At 40.9% G+C, this 16,972-nt stretch overlaps 1 protein-coding gene across 4 annotated transcripts in view; it reads right to left on the minus strand.

The window, feature by feature from the left end:
• Nucleotides 1-16,972, minus strand: part of QRICH1 (glutamine rich 1) — a 44,998-nt gene that overhangs the window by 21,799 nt on the left and 6,227 nt on the right. For all 4 annotated transcript variants that reach the window (XM_036994256.2, XM_036994257.2, XM_036994254.2 and 1 more), the window contains one exon: nt 13,353-13,682. In XM_036994256.2, coding sequence (XP_036850151.1) covers nt 13,353-13,661 — 309 coding nt within the window. In that variant the 5' untranslated portion in view covers nt 13,662-13,682. The remainder of the gene's footprint in view (nt 1-13,352; nt 13,683-16,972) is intronic.

Below are 16,972 nucleotides of genomic sequence, written 5' to 3' on the forward strand. Positions count from 1 at the left end.
TGAAACACAACCAGATTTCAAAAAATTTGTACCAAAGATAAACAAAATAGTTCAGCAATAATATATACTCATTGTATGTTGAAATAACATATTGGGTTAAATATGATTTTGAAAAATTCAATTTCACCTCTTTCTTTTCCCCCTTTTAAAAAAGAGGCTACTGGAAAATTGAGAGTAAGATCTATGGCTCCCATGCCATTTCCTGTTCTAAGTCTCACAAGGAGAGAGCTGAGGCAGTGCTATGGGTGACAGAAGATGACCCCATTAAGGTAGAAATCACAGCACTTGGGGTCCAAACTGACCTGTGCCTGTTAACAACTATAAGCAAACTGTAGGGATCTTGGCAGAATTCCACCGCTCAAGTAACACTGTTCTGAAAGTGGTTAAGTCTCTATCCAAGTATTAGACATTTACCAAACTCTTATACAAATAAACTCAGAAACACAGTCAAGGAAGAGATTTAAATGTGCGTAAAAAACTGACCATAAAGGGCCAAAAAGGCAGCAATAAATGGTCCACCAAATCCCCATCAGCCCACAATGCACCAGTGAGAAAGTAGCTGATTTAGTCCTATGTTTGGCTACAAACCCACATTTGCAGAATTCACCATCTTACGAGATGCGCCTCCCCAAGGCAGAAGCTGGAACAACTTCCCCAACCTCTCCTGCAACTGGAGTGCAGGCATGTGAACAAAGCCTCCCAAATTAGACACAGTGCATGAAATTCGGACACAGAAGAGACCAACATGAGGCAGCAAGAACCACAACTCCACTTTCTGGAGAGAGTGGAGGCCTGTGGCAGAAATGGAACAAGATGGCATGGCTCCAAGTGAGACTGGGAAGGTTCAGAGCTGCGCCCAGGGGTGTGGCTGAAAGTCTCTGCCACAGGCTAGCAATGTGACCTGAGTCCTGTTCCTGACCATGATGCATCCAAGACCCATTCTCTGGCCCTCCCATAAATTCCCTGAGCTAACTACCATCCTTTAATCAATTCTTTTTCTGAGTCTACTAGAGGATGTGGGGGAATGCTGCCTCCTAGTTATAACCAAGAATCAAAACCCAGATGGATACAGAAAACATACCAAGCTGAAAACTTTAAAACAGTACTTAGCCCGGGAGAGGGGATGTTCACAGAGGGTACCAGAGATTTCAACTGCATCTGTAACATTTGTCTTCAAAAAAAAAAAAGGCAAAGGGCCAACTCAGAAGGAGTGCTCTTCTACTTGTGTGTAAATGTCTGTCTGGATGTTTTTCAAATGTTTGAAGAGCAACCGGGGCCTGGCACTAACAAGAGGAGGAAGAGGAGACACCCGCTCTTACTGAGGGCGCACCATACGCCAGGCGGTCTGTTAGGGCTCAGAGTCACTACAACATAAATTCTCTTGTTTCCATGATGTAAATAAGGAAATGGACTCAAAATGGCTAAGTCACTTGCCTAAGATAACATATTTAAAGTAGCAGAGGGAAACTGACCTCATGTTTGTCTAAGGGCCACGTCTGGCTCTTGATTACCACCTTCCTGACTTTCAGCAATTCTTCACCGCAGTGAGGGGTTTGGACGGTCCCAGCACAGAGGGAATGTGCAATAGCAAGAAGAAAAAGAGGAAGAGGAACCCAAGTCAGGATGACAAATGATAAGACTTGTACTTTGTGCCAATGAAGCCTTGGGATCTTTAACTTCTGGCAACAAGCAGAAGTGCTGTGGAGTCCCCTTCCCCAGGGCATCCTCAGTGGGGCCAGACTGAGTTCCTGCCCTGTAGAAGGGCAAAGGAGAAATGCATTTTAGGGTGCAGGCCCCTGGCATATGCCACCAGAGGGCCCTCTCTCTGGCACACACGTTTACCTCCACGCGGATGCATTAGCAAGCACACAACTCAAGAGAGCTCTTGAAAGGAACGTTCCCAATGAACCTTCTCACCGAGCTTCGGCAGACCTGACAGTGACAGGGAACTGAAGCTGTTCCCAGTATTGCACAAAATGCCAAGGTATTTCCACGGGAACTCTTCCTTTTGCCTTCAGGAGGTTCCTCCCCAGCTTCATTAGATGTATGCTACTGTGATATTGTCATATAAGAAGAAACATTATTTTGGTCTCTGTCTCTGGTTCCTGACCAGAGCTCCTAAAATCTCTGTCATTTCCTAAGCAATAATAAAGGTGCAAGGAGCACCGTGTGTTCTGAGGCAACTCTGGGTGGGCTCCTGAATGGGGGGCAGTCTCCAAAGAAGACAGAGCCATGCTTAAAAGTTTGACACTTTCAGCCCCGCCCCTCATTCTCTGGGGAAGGAAGAGGGGCTAGAAAGTGAGTTAGTAATCAATCACGATAGAGTCACATCCAAGTCCCAAAAGCATGGGACTCGGGAGCTTCTGGTTGGTGAACATATCCATGTGCCGGGCACGTGGTCCACCCTGAATCCACAGGACAGACGCTCCTGCACTCAGGACCCTTCAGAACATCTAATTAAAAAGCTTCTGCCCGGAGCGGGAGCCAAGATGGCGGCGTGAGTAGAGCAGTGGAAATCTCCTCCCAAAAACACATAGAGCTATGAAAATATAACAAAGAAAAATCTTCCTAAAATAGAAACCACAGGACACAGGACAACATCCAGACCACATCCACACCTGCAAGAACCCAGCGCCTTGTGAAGGGGCCCCAGCCAGGCCAAGCCCACAGCAACAGTGGAGATAAACCCCAAAGCAACTGGGCAGGAAGCAGAAGCCCTGTCTGCGCACAGCTGCCCAGCACAAGCCACTAGAGGTCGCTATTCTCCCAGGAAAAGGCTACAAACCAACAAGAAGGGAAGCTCTTCCAGCGGTCACTTGTACCAGCTCTGCAGACTATCTCTATCACCATGAAAAGGCAAAACTACAGGCAGACAAAGATCACAGAGACAACACCTGAGAAGGAGACAGACCTAACTAGTCCTCCTGAAAAAGAATTCAAAATAAAAATCATGAACATGCTGACAGAGATGCAGAAAAAAATGCAAGAGCAATGGGATGAGATGCAGAGAAAAATGCAAGAGCAGTGGGATGAGATGCAGAGAAAAATGCAAGAGCAGTGGGATGAAGTCCGGAAGGAGATCACAGATGTCAGGAAAGAGATCACAGAAGTGAAACAATCCCTGGAAGGATTTATAAGCAGAATGGATAAGATGCAAGAGGCCATTGAAGGAATAGAAGCCAGAGAACAGGAACGTATAGAAGCTGACATAGAGAGAGATAAAAGGATCTCCAGGAATGAAACAACACTAAGAGAAATATGTGACCAATACAAAAGGAAAAACATTCGTATTATAGGGATACCAGAAGAGGAAGAAAGAGGAAAAGGGATAGAAAGTGTCTTTGAAGAAATAATTGCTGAAAACTTCCCCAAACTGGGGGAGGAAATAATCGAACAGACCATGGAATTATACAGAACCCCCAACAGAAAGGATCCAAGGAGGACAACACCAAGACACATAATAATTAAAATGGCAAGGATCAAGGACAAGGAAAGAGTTTTAAAGGCAGCTAGAGAGAAAAAGGTCACCTATAAAGGAAAACCAATCAGGCTAACATCAGACTTCTCAACAGAAACCCTACAGGCCAGAAGAGAATGGCATGATATACTTAATGCAATGAAACAGAAGGGCCTTGAACCAAGGATACTGTATCCAGCACGACTATCATTTAAATATGATGGTGGGATCAAACAATTCCCAGACAAGCAAAAGCTGAGGGAATTTGCTTCCCACAAACCACCTCTACAGGGCATCCTACAGGGACTGCTCTAGATGGGAGCACCCCTAAAAAGAGCACAGAACAAAACACACAACATATGAAGAAGGGAGGAGGAGGAATAAGAAGGGAGAGAAGAAAAGACTCTCCAGACAGTGTATATAACAGCTCAATAAGCAAGCTAAGTTAGGCAGTAAGATACTAAAGAAGCTAACCTTGAACCTTTGGTAACCACGAATCTAAAGCCTGCAATGGCAATAAGTACATATCTTTCAATAGTCACCCTAAATGTAAATGGACTTAATGCACCAATCAAAAGACATAGAGTAATAGAATGGATAAAAAAGCAAGACCCATCTATATGCTGCTTACAAGAAACTCACCTTAAACCCAAAGATAAGCATAGACTAAAAGTCAAGGGATGGAAAAACATATTTCAGGCAAACAACAGTGAGAAGAAAGCAGGGGTTGCAGTACTAATATCAGACAAAATAGACTTCAAAACAAAGAAAGTAACAAGAGATAAAGAAGGCCACTACATAATGATAAAGGGCTTAGTCCAACAAGAGGATATAACCATTCTAAATATATATGCACCCAATACAGGAGCACCAGCATATGTGAAGCAAATACTAACAGAACTAAAGAGGGAAATAGACTGCAATGCATTCATTGTAGGAGACTTCAACACACCACTCACCCCAAAGGATAGATCCACCGGGCAGAAAATAAGTAAAGACACACAGGCACTGAACAACACACTAGAACAGATGGACCTAATAGACATCTATAGAACTTTACATCCAAAAGCAACAGGATATACATTCTTCTCAAGTGCACATGGAACATTCTCTAGAATAGACCACATACTAGCTCACAAAAAGAGCCTCAGTAAATTCCACAATATTGAAATTCTACCAACCAATTTTTCAGACCACAAAGGTATGAAAGTAGAAATAAATTCTACAAAGAAAACAAAAAGGCTCACAAACACATGGAGGCTTAACAACATGCTACTAAATAATCAATGGATCAATGAACAAATCAAAATAGAGATCAAGGAATATATAGAAACAAATGACAACAACAACACTAAGCCCCAACTTCTGTGGGATGCAGCGAAAGCAGTCTTAAGAGGAAAGTATATAGCAATCCAGGCACACTTGAAGAAGGAAGAACAATCCCAAATGAATAGTCTAACATCACAATTATTAAAACTGGAAAAAGAAGAACAAATGAGGCCTAAAGTCAGCAGAAGGAGGGACATAATAAAGATCAGAGAAGAAATAAACAAAATTGAGAAGAATAAAACAATAGCAAAAATCAACGAAACCAAGAGCTGGTTCTTTGAGAAAATAAACAAAATAGATAAGCCTCTAGCCCAACTTATTAAGAGAAAAAGAGAGTCAACACAAATCAACATAATCAGAAATGAGAATGGAAAAATCACGACAGACTCCACAGAAATACAAAGAATTATTAAAGACTACTATGAAAACCTATATGCCAACAAGCTGGAAAACCTAGAAGAAATGGACAACTTCCTAGAAAAATACAACCTCCCAAGACTGACCAAGGAAGAAACACAAAAGTTAAACAAACCAATTACAAGCAAAGAAATTGAAACAGTAATCAAAAAACTACCCAAGAACAAAACCCCGGGGCCGGACGGATTTACCTCGGAATTTTATCAGACACACAGAGAAGACATAATACCCATTCTCCTTAAAGTGTTCCACAAAATAGAAGAAGAGGGAATACTCCCAAACTCATTCTATGAAGCCAACATCACCCTAATACCAAAACCAGGCAAAGACCCCACCAAAAAAGAAAATTACAGACCAATATCCCTGATGAACGTAGATGCAAAAATACTCAATAAAATATTAGCAAACAGAATTCAACAGTATATCAAAAGGATCATACACCATGACCAAGTGGGGTTCATCCCAGGGATGCAAGGATGGTACAACATTCGAAAATCCATCAACATCATCCACCACATCAACAAAAAGAAAGACAAAAACCACATGATCATCTCCATAGATGCTGAAAAAGCATTTGACAAAATTCAACATCCATTCATGATAAAAACTCTCAGCAAAATGGGAATAGAGGGCAAGTACCTCAACATAATAAAGGCCATATATGATAAACCCACAGCCAGCATTATACTGAACAGTGAGAAGCTGAAAGCATTTCCACTGAGATCGGGAACCAGACAGGGATGCCCACTCTCCCCACTGTTATTTAACATAGTACTGGAGGTCCTAGCCACGGCAATCAGACAAAACAAAGAAATACAAGGAATCCAGATTGGTAAAGAAGAAGTTAAACTGTCACTATTTGCAGATGATATGATACTGTACATAAAAAACCCTAAAGACTCCACTCCAAAACTACTAGAACTGATATCGGAATACAGCAAAGTTGCAGGATACAAAATCAACACACAGAAATCTGTAGCTTTCCTATACACTAACAACGAATCAATAGAAAGAGAAATCAGGAAAACAATTCCATTCACCATTGCATCAAAAAGAATAAAATACCTAGGAATAAACCTAACCAAGGAAGTGAAAGACTTATACTCTGAAAACTACAAGTCACTCTTAAGAGAAATTAAAGGGGACACTAATAAATGGAAACTCATCCCATGCTCATGGCTAGGAAGAATTAATATCGTCAAAATGGCCATCCTGCCGAAAGCAATATACAAATTTGATGCAATCCCTCTCAAATTACCAGCAACATTCTTCAATGAATTGGAACAAATAATTCAAAAATTCATATGGAAACACCAAAGACCCCGAATAGCCAAAGCAATCCTGAAAAAGAAGAATAAAGTAGGGGGGATCTCACTCCCCAACTTCAAGCTCTACTACAAAGCCATAGTAATCAAGACAATTTGGTACTGGCACAAGAACAGAGCCACAGACCAGTGGAACAGATTAGAGACCCCAGAAATTAACCCAAACATATATGGTCAATTAATATTTGATAAAGGAGCCATGGACATACAATGGCAAAATGACAGTCTCTTCAACAGATGGTGCTGGCAAAACTGGACAGCTACATGTAGGAGAATGAAACTGGACCATTGTCTAACCCCATATACAAAGGTAAACTCAAAATGGATCAAAGACCTGAATGTAAGTCACGAAACCATTAAACTCTTGGAAAAAAACATAGGCAAAAACCTCTTAGACATAAACATGAGTGACCTCTTCTTGAACATATCTCCCCGGGCAAGGAAAACAACAGCAAAAATGAGCAAGTGGGACTACATTAAGCTGAAAAGCTTCTGTACAGCGAAAGACACCATCAATAGAACAAAAAGGAACCCTACAGTATGGGAGAATATATTTGAAAATGACAGATCTGATAAAGGCTTGACGTCCAGAATATATAAAGAGCTCACACGCCTCAACAAACAAAAAACAAATAACCCAATTAAAAAATGGGCAGAGGAACTGAACAGACAGTTCTCCAAAAAAGAAATACAGATGGCCAAGAGACACATGAAAAGATGCTCCACATCGCTAATTATCAGAGAAATGCAAATTAAAACTACAATGAGGTATCACCTCACACCAGTAAGGATAGCTGCCATCCAAAAGACAAAGAACAACAAATGTTGGCGAGGCTGTGGAGAAAGGGGAACCCTCCTACACTGCTGGTGGGAATGTAAATTAGTTCAACCATTGTGGAAAGCAGTATGGAGGTGCATCAAAATGCTCAAAACAGACCTACCATTTGACCCAGGAATTCCACTCCTAGGAATTTACCCTAAGAACGCAGCAATCAAGTTTGAGAAAGACAGATGCACTCCTATGTTTATCGCAGCACTATTTACAATAGCCAAGAATTGGAAGCAACCTAAATGTCCATCTGTAGATGAATGGATAAAGAAGATGTGGTACATATACACAATGGAATACTACTCAGCCATAAGAAGTGGAAAAATCCAACCATTTGCAGCAACATGGATGGAGCTGGAGAGTATTATGCTCAGTGAAATAAGCCAAGCGGAGAAAGAGAAATACCAAATGATTTCACTCATCTGAGGAGTATAGGAACAAAGGAAAAACTGAAGGAACAAAACAGCAGCAGAATTACAGAACCCAAAAATGGACTAACAGGTACCAAAGGGAAAGGAACTGGGGAGGATGGGTGGGCAGGGAGGGATAAGGGGGGGGAAGAAGAAGAGGGGTATTAAGATTAGCATGCATGGGGGGGAGGGAGAAAGGGGAGGGTGGGCTGCACAACACAGAGAGGACAAGTAGTGACTCTACAACATTTTGCTAAGCTGATGGACAGTAACCGTAATGTGGTTGTTAGGGGGGACCTGATATAGGGGAGAGCATAGTAAACATAGTATTCTTCAGGTAAGTGTAGATTAAAAATTTAAAAAAAAAAAAAGAAAGAAAGAAAGAAAAGGGGGATTACTCCTTAACAGGATAAAACTATTGGTAAATCAAAGATCAACGCATGCTTTAAATATCCTTAATGTTGATCACTTAAAGGGTGTCAGATGATCAGCTATGGAGGTACTCTTTTCTGATAATATTCCTTTCTCTTAATTAAAAAAAAAAAAAAAAAAGCAGTTCCTGTGTGCTGACCTCCAATGAGTTCTGCACAGTGGTATAGAGGGCATGTCAAAGTGTGGGCAAAGGGTCTGTTTGTTTCTACGCAGAAGATCAAGGCCTAGCTTGGATACCCAGAAAATGAACTAAGATACGATATGAGGAGGAGCTTCCGGCATCAGCACTCTCTGGAGGACTCGTGCCGGGGGATGATCATCAAAAAGCCTCCACAGGGATCCGGACGATGCTGCGGTTGTGGCTGCATCCAGCCCACCATCTCCTGGACTTGCCATGAGAAGGAGGAGGGAGATGTCTAGGCTGGCATGTGCATACAGTGAGACAACGAATTTGACTGGATCTGTACTGTTGGAACTCAACCAGGAGTTGGGAGGGGTGCAAGTTGTAGCACCCCAAAATCTCATGACTATAGACTATCTATGGTTAAAAGAACATATGGGATGTGAACAGATCCCAGAAATGGGCTGCTTTAATTTGTCTGATGGTTCAAGTACAGTTGGAAAATATCCATCATATCATAGATAAATTTTCACAAATGCCTAGGGTGCCTAAATGGTTTTCTTGGCTTCACTGGAGATGGCTGGTAATTATAGATTTGCTTTGTTTATGTCACCGTATTCCTATTATGTCAATATGTGTGTGCAAATTAGTTAGTAGTTTAAAACCTATACATACTTAAGGTACTATACAAGAAGATATGTCAAAGAAATAATCAATCCTCCCAAGTTTCCTTCATATGCTACATCTATAGCTTTTCTTCTTCCTTCCTAATTACAAACTTTAAATAGAATTCGTGCCTCATATCGAATTTACCGAGTATCATAATTCCTCCAGGTGGTAAAGATACCTCGAGACAAGTGCTGGGCATAGAAGCCACAGGGCATAAATCTACAAAGAAGTAAAAAGCTAACCTTTGCAAACAATATGGCTTCTCTCTCACTTACCAACTTTACATTTCCCTGTATGGCCCCGGAAGATGACTGGTTAGCCAGAGACGGGTAAGATTCCTCAAGGGAGGAACAACCTAAGACAGGCACAGTCGCAGGGGGGCCATCAGGTGAGAATTTGGGGATCAACAGAGGTGAGGCTCAGAACCTCACCCCCCCTGCTTTGAGAGAAATCTTCTGCATCCGTGGATGTCTTGCTGCCCTTGTCTAGCCTGGATTAATACTTAGTCCATAGGCACACACCTGATCATCTGATCATCTACATTTGCCTTCTTACAGCACTAAACTATGTTTTCTACCTTTATCTTGCATCTACCTACCACTTCAGCATTTTATTAAAAATAAAAATAATAATAATAATAGGAGAAATGTGGGATCAACATATAAATCAAGTACAAAAATCAAATGAATATTCATATTTGACCTGATGGTTTATAGGTCATATTGCATGATCAAAACCGAAAGTTTCTGTGATGACTGCCCTTGTACTGTTCACCATGTAAGAATTTATTCACTCTGTAAGAATTCGTTCACCATGTAAGAACTTGTTCGTTATGCTTCAGAAGATTGGAGACTGACGAGAATTAGGCTTGAGATGGATTAATGATTGTACATTGAGCATTGACCCCCCTATACTGAATTTTATTGTTGTTAACAACCATTTGATCAATAAATATGAGAGATGCCCTCTCAAAAAAAAAAAAAAAAAAAAAGCTTCTGCCCAGCAAAGGACACCACCAACAAAATGAAAGGCAGCCTACTGAACGGGAGAAGACACCTCGAAATGATACATCCCATAAGGGACTAATATCCAAAATACATAGAACTCACACAACTCAACACCAAAAACACAAATAATCTAATTTAAAAAATAGGCGGTGGACCTGAATAGACATTTTTCCAAGGAAGACATACAGAAAGTCAACAGACACTTGAAAAGATGCTCCACATCACTAATCCTCAGGGAAATGCAAATCAAAACACAATGAGATATTACTTCACGTTAGTCAGAATTGCCGCTATCCAAAAGACAAGAACTAACAAGTGTTGGCTTGCTCACTCCCAAGAAACTTACATCAATTTAGCATCTCATAGCCTTACTACCCTGGGTGAAATCTTTATAAATGCTTTCTTCTCTAATAAATGAAATACGGTATTCAATTAAAAAAATTTACACCTCCACGATCACCACTAGCAGGAAGCATCTTTTTATATGCTTATTAGCACCATCTGTATTTCATCTTCAATGACCATCTACTTCTATTTGTTCTTTTTTCTAGTAAATTATTTTTTTCTATCTTCTAAGAATTCTTTGTGTATATGGAACACCAGGTTAGGAGCACAGGATTGAATTGAAACTGTGTGGACGCAAATAACTAGCTATCAAAATATGATTTAACCTCCTTAGGTTTTACATGCTATTTTTAGTTTCAAAAATCATAATTTTAAAGAAAATTATATATAGAGACCTATAAAAGAAACCAAGAAACCTACATGAGTATACCATAATTCTGCAAGTGCTACGTATATATTTGAGTCTGATGTCACTCAGAAAAAAAATGTTTTTTTCAAAGTCATATAACGTTCTATCTTTAACCTTATTTTTTTTTATTGTCAGGCTTATGATTTTGGTAGCTTTAGATTTATTCATTCACAGTGTCAATTTTAATGTATGTAACATTAACATCAATTTAAAACCGTTATTGAAATTTAATTTACAAAGCAATCTTTTAAAAAAATTAAATCCCATTTGGCTTAGGTCAGTTATTAATGAAAATAAATTTGCCTTAAGAGTTTTTTAGTTTTATGAAAAGGAAAGAAAGATTAGTCTCCAGAAAGGTGGGCCATATAATACAAACCATATCTCAGCAACTTATATGGTAGAAATTTGTGATAGGATTTTTAGGACTACTTAAATATGGCAAAAAGCCTCAAGTAGGTAAATTTTTTTTTTTTAAGGGAAAGATGAGGTTTCCTCTATCTGCACTAATAGCTTGAATTACAATCGGCAGCTTACGTGGGGAAGGGAACCATGCTCATGTAGGAAAGGAGCCTGTCAAGTTGGCCCAGGTGCAGATTCACAGCAAAAAGTGGGTTCTTCCTTTCAAAAGCGCTGACGACCATTACTGAGTTACTGTGCCTCTGACATGCAGGTCAAGCCAATGCTCCATAAGCTAAAATACAGTGATTGCTATGCAAGGGCTCCCTCAAACCTGAACATGTTTCAAGGATTTCTTTAGGGCATAAACACTGGAGAAAGTGATCTCAAAGTTTACTTGGCTTTTCACAACCTAAAATTACAAAAACGTCCTATACTGCCTGTTGAGTTATTGTTTTGTTTTTATCTGACTCTTTAACCCGTCTGGACTTTATCTGTATTATGAGAGGTATCTGACTATTTTCAAGAGAAGCACACCGCCTTACTCCACTAACGGAATACATCCTTTCCCCACCTATTAGGAAAGTCCTCTTCATCCTGAACCTGGTATCTACTCATCATGTATGCAGACAAATATGTGCATGTAGGTTTTCAAGTCCCTGGCTACCTCCCAACCCATGGGGGGTCTGAGGCTACCCCCAAGGGAGCCAGGACCTGCTTTGTATTCAATTCTTGGCTTAGAACCCCCCAAGAACTGCTCTGCCTTCCTTTAAAGTTGTCTCCTACATGAATTCTTCTGTCAACCTGATTCTGTCTGCTTCCTCTCTTTTAGCAATTTCTTAGATTTAGTGATTTTTTTGATGGCATTTGTTTTTTCCAGCACTGCTAGAAGTTCTTCATTTTAAGTATCTTCTCAGTCACCTAAAATGGAGAAAATGTGTTCTTATGAGTCCACAATATTGAACCCATCTCATAGATTTATTATTACATTTCTTCTTTCATTTACAAGGGCGTTGGGAAAGATGATGTTAATATGTGCTCAATCAGCCACCTTGAAGATAAATTCTCAAACAACACTTTAACACAAATTCCAAACCTAAAATTTTAATCTTATGAAAAAAGAGGTCCAATCCAAGCTGTAAAAACAGCAAAATAATTTCTTGAGCCAAAAGCCAGCCTCCTCCTAACCTACCTTCCTGTACCCTTCCTTCTTTACAAAGACTGGAATAAATGGTGACTGCCTCCATCCATGTGTCAGATGCTTCCTGGTCTATCACCTCACTCAAGTCTCCCTAAACGGTATTATTCCTATTTGACAAATGAAAAAATGTGGGCTAAGAAGATCAAGATCATGTCAACAAATAAGAAGTCAAATTTAAACCTAGGAATGCAACTCCCAAGCCCAGTCCTTCCAATACACCTGCCTGCATTCCTAAGGGGCAAAGGGGCCACAGCTGAACCTTCTCCCTCAGCAGAAACACCTCTCCACACTCCTGCCTCTCCACCATGTCCCACTCCCTTTCCTTCTGGATGGTAAAAGCATAGAGGACAAAATGCGAGGCAACCACAATAAACGTTAGCAAGAAAGCAGCATTCACAACTAGAGAAGACTGTCAGTTTCACCTGAGGAACCTCTCAAACCCTTTCTAACCTCTTAGAAAATTTGTTAGTTTCCCCTCTTTGAGTAAGATTATCAATTGGCATCATTTCCTGAGGTTTATAAATAGCCAGTGCAGACCTAGAAATCTACAGGTGACAGAGTCATGGAAACATACGATTAAATGAAGATCACTAAAATATATCAGCCTTTCCATTTTAAAACAAGTTCCAAATGGGATGCTTAGCAATGAGCTAAACTAGACTCCATGTTCTGGACCTGCTCAGGGTGACAGACAAAAGGGAAGCTTCAGTCACACAGAGCTGTGTCTCATCCAAATACAGTCCCAGAAGACCTCTAATTTCTATACTGTTCAAGTCTCTCAAGCAAATGACAAACACCTGTGGTCTTTTATTTACAATGGTTGCAAATATTTTTAGTCTGCATTAACTATGAAAGCTTTTCTGTTAAAATGTTTCAAAAAAAACAGCATTATTTCTCTCAGTGAAAATGACTTCTCGTATCTGTATATAGATGCCATGCTTCTACTAACCAAAACCTTGGTGGCAAACAGTCAATTAAAGAGGATGCACCTTGTTTCCCTTTTACCTGAACCTGCTGTGGCTGCTGAACCTGGATCTGCTGTTCTTGCTGGGTCTGCGGCTGAACACTGGTGGTAACTGGACAGGCAAGTTCAAGCAAAGACCCAGCCACTTCGGTGCTGTCTGTGTAAATGCAGTTCCCGCCCTGCTGGTACACCATGGCAGTGGTGGCCGTCTGCTGGAACTCCTGAAGGGCTTCTGGCCCCTTGGAGGCTAACGAGTCCAGAAATTCCTTCATCCTGTGTTGTGGGACAGACCGTGCCTTTACTCGGATGTACTCTTCAAAGGAGATGGTGTTCTCCAAAGAATTATTCATATTGCAGAGTTCTTAGGGTTCCTAGAGATAAAACAGAAGTCAAAATTACGCTGTCTTTCACCTGGAAATACACAGAGCAATCACTTCCAGCAGAGTGGAATATTCAGGACAGCTATATACACCTGGAATCCAAAAAAGTTTTATTATGCCAACTCATTTTTTTGGTGAATGGTTTATGAAAATAGTTTCCATAAACGTTTCTTAAATCAAACCACCACACTGAAAACAACAAAGCAGACATCACAGCAGTGGATGAACACGCTGAAGACACGCTCTGCCTGCTGCACGGGGGCCATCTGTCTCCTCTGCACAGCCAAGCCCTGGGCAGCAAGTCCCATGCAAAACTGCTCTGCAGCCATCACAGAAGGGCCACCAACTGCTCCAGGCAGGGGTTCCTGCCACCGCCAGAGATGCCCTCCTAGGAAGGAAGCGGTGCACCACCAAGCTATGGCTAGGCCCTGCAGACACCATATGCCGCTTTCATTCCCAAACTCTCACTCTGCCATCTACTGCTCACATTCTTTGGCAGCATAGTTGACTGGATAAGAGCATGGATTTTGGAGCCAGCCAGCCTGGGTTCCAATCCCAGCTCCATCTCTTGTAGGTGTTAACTGTGGATAGCAAGTTAGCCTGCGTTTCCACGTCTACAGAAAGGGGATAAAATAGCATTTACCTCATGGAGCTGACATGAGGATTACATATCTGTAAAACACTTAGAAAAGTCCCTGACACACAGGCAGTGCTACATCTGTGTTAACCAGTATTAATAAAATAAGTAGCAGAGTAATGACTCTATAACATCTTACTACACTGATAGACTGTGACTGCAATGGGGGGGGGGACCTGATTAATATGGATGAATGCCGAAACTACAATGTTGTTCATGTGAAACCTTCATAAGATTGTATATCAATGATACTTTAATAAAAAAATACATAAATAAATAAAATGAAAATTTGGGGGGGGTGGCTGCTGAACAGTGATTTAAATAAGTAGGTCACTACCAAAATCCAGAAAACAGTTCTTCCAGTTTTTCACAGGGGTCTTGACCTTAAAACTTCATGTGCGAGGGGCACAATGACTCTCCGTCCACCGGGGACGCCCTGCTGCTGCTTCGGTGCCATTCTCTTCCAAGCAGCACCAGCTCCCGAACACAAGTGGCAGTAGGACACGAGTAGCACAAAGCAAGCGAACCTTTGCCAAAAAGGACTCTTAGTCAGTATCCAATGTCAGAGACAGTGATTTCTTTTCTTTGCCATCACGCTGGGAATACCAGTTTCTCTTTCACCACCCAAATGTTCTGCTTATGTTACAGATAGAAGATGTGTAGGTAATCAGCTCATCTCGTCCCCCTGCCGCCGGTTCTGAACTTCTGGCAGACAAGACTGTGGCCTGGTCCTCTCTGAACAGCTGACACATGGTAGGTGGCGGCTTCATCTACATCCGGTGCATTTAGAATTTAATGTGGAACAAGAAAGACTATGGTTCTTTGTTCCTGTAACATCTGTAACTTAAAGTAATCAATGTTATGCTTTTCCCTAGTAAACAGTTAGTACACACCTTGGGGAAAAAAACCTATATAACCAGGGAGAGAATGAGACCACAGAAAAAATATGACCCTTGCTGCTATTAATTTACTGACACTGGCAATATTTCTGTGGGGCACCATGTAAATATAGTATGTAAATTATATACAGGTGCTTTCAAACAGAATGGAGCCAGCAATAAATGTTTTATGATGATGCACATACATTTCTCCATAAACCAAACCACCACTACATACACCTTATCCTTTCTAAAATCAAACCCTAGCCCACGACTCCCAGAAGAGCCTCCGCTTCTCAGGAAACCCCAGGCTCAACAGACCTCAGTGAACGAACAGTAGGTGCAGGTCAGGATGCAAGGCTGGTAAGGCCGGTGCTGATGGCCTCGTCTCCTGAAATTTAACTTGCCTATCCCTCCCTCACCTCTGTTCTTACTATCTCCCTGCCCTGCTGTCCCTTCTTCCCACTGCAGCAACTTTGCAGTAATCTTCTCTCAGAGCAGGAAATCAGGAGGTCTGCTATGCGACTTCGAGATCAAGCCATCAACAGCGTCCACGACACTTAGGGATGAGAAGAGCACCAGGGCCCAGCACCCCATCCTTCTACCGCATGTTCAGAGCGGGCGGCTCCAGTGTAGGCGACCCACCCTCACTCACCGCACTGGCACAGAACTGTCACAGCCTCTCTTTGGTAAGAGCATCACAACTGAAATTTCCTTCTTAAGCATTTGCCATGACAGAGAGCTCACAACATTACGAAGTTCACAATACATGACTCTAGTGTCTAATTCCATATGGGACAAAGGAGAGATTATACCAACAGCCATTAACCAGTTCTTCACCAGGCTAGCCCACATTTCAGTTTTCCCCTCCATTATAAAAGAACAGCAGAGGCCAACTGAAATTTACATTTCCCAAAATGTATTATCTTCAACAGTCCCATAAAATTCTGAAAACACCGCTTTAATTTTGAAGACTGCCTGTGCTGCAATCATATATACTGTGCCAAAGCAAGTTTTTTTTGAAAAGTATAGGGAATTGTGCAGAAATTATTTTGTCTAAAATGTGAAAGATAAATAGGAGAAAACAAAAATATAAAACAACACTGAAAACTAAGTTTATAGAAACAGAAAGCCTTCATAAAAATACTGCCTGGTATTGAGATGGATTAATGATTGTACATTGAGCGTTGACCCCCCTATACTGATTTTTATTGTTGTTAACAACCATTTGATCAATAAATATGAGAGATGCCCTCTCAAAAAAAAAAAAAAAAAAAAAAAATACTGCCTGGTAAAGGGGTCCCTCAATCTTCTCGGTGGCTTATTTCTCTTCACTCTTTCAAGCTTTAGTAACTCACAAGATTTAAGCCTCATGTGAAGTCTGCTGTTAAGTATAAAAGAGAGCTGCACCAACTTTTCTTCTAAAAAACTAGCTTTCTACAGTTTTCAGTGAGAAGTCCACCTAGTTTTTAGTTGGCTGTTTTCATCTTTTTTTGGGGGGTGGGAGGTAACAGTAATACATGCGTTTTCCAAGAAAAATGTTCAAATAGTGTAGGAAGATATACAATGAAAAGTGAAGCATCTAAGAATGCTTTCTTGATCTAACAGGTTTAAACACTAATCTGTCCTTTCAGAAAGGTGAGTTTAGGGCATTTAAATCACCTTGCTCTCACCAATTCTGTCAATCACATTTTTACTTTTGCCATGACCACTTTCACAGCTTTAAACCTCTATTTGCAGACTCATTAACTTTAGAATATCTCTGA

The sequence above is a fragment of the Manis javanica genome, chromosome 3 (genome assembly GCF_040802235.1).
Source record: "Manis javanica isolate MJ-LG chromosome 3, MJ_LKY, whole genome shotgun sequence".
Classification (NCBI taxonomy): domain Eukaryota; kingdom Metazoa; phylum Chordata; class Mammalia; order Pholidota; family Manidae; genus Manis; species Manis javanica.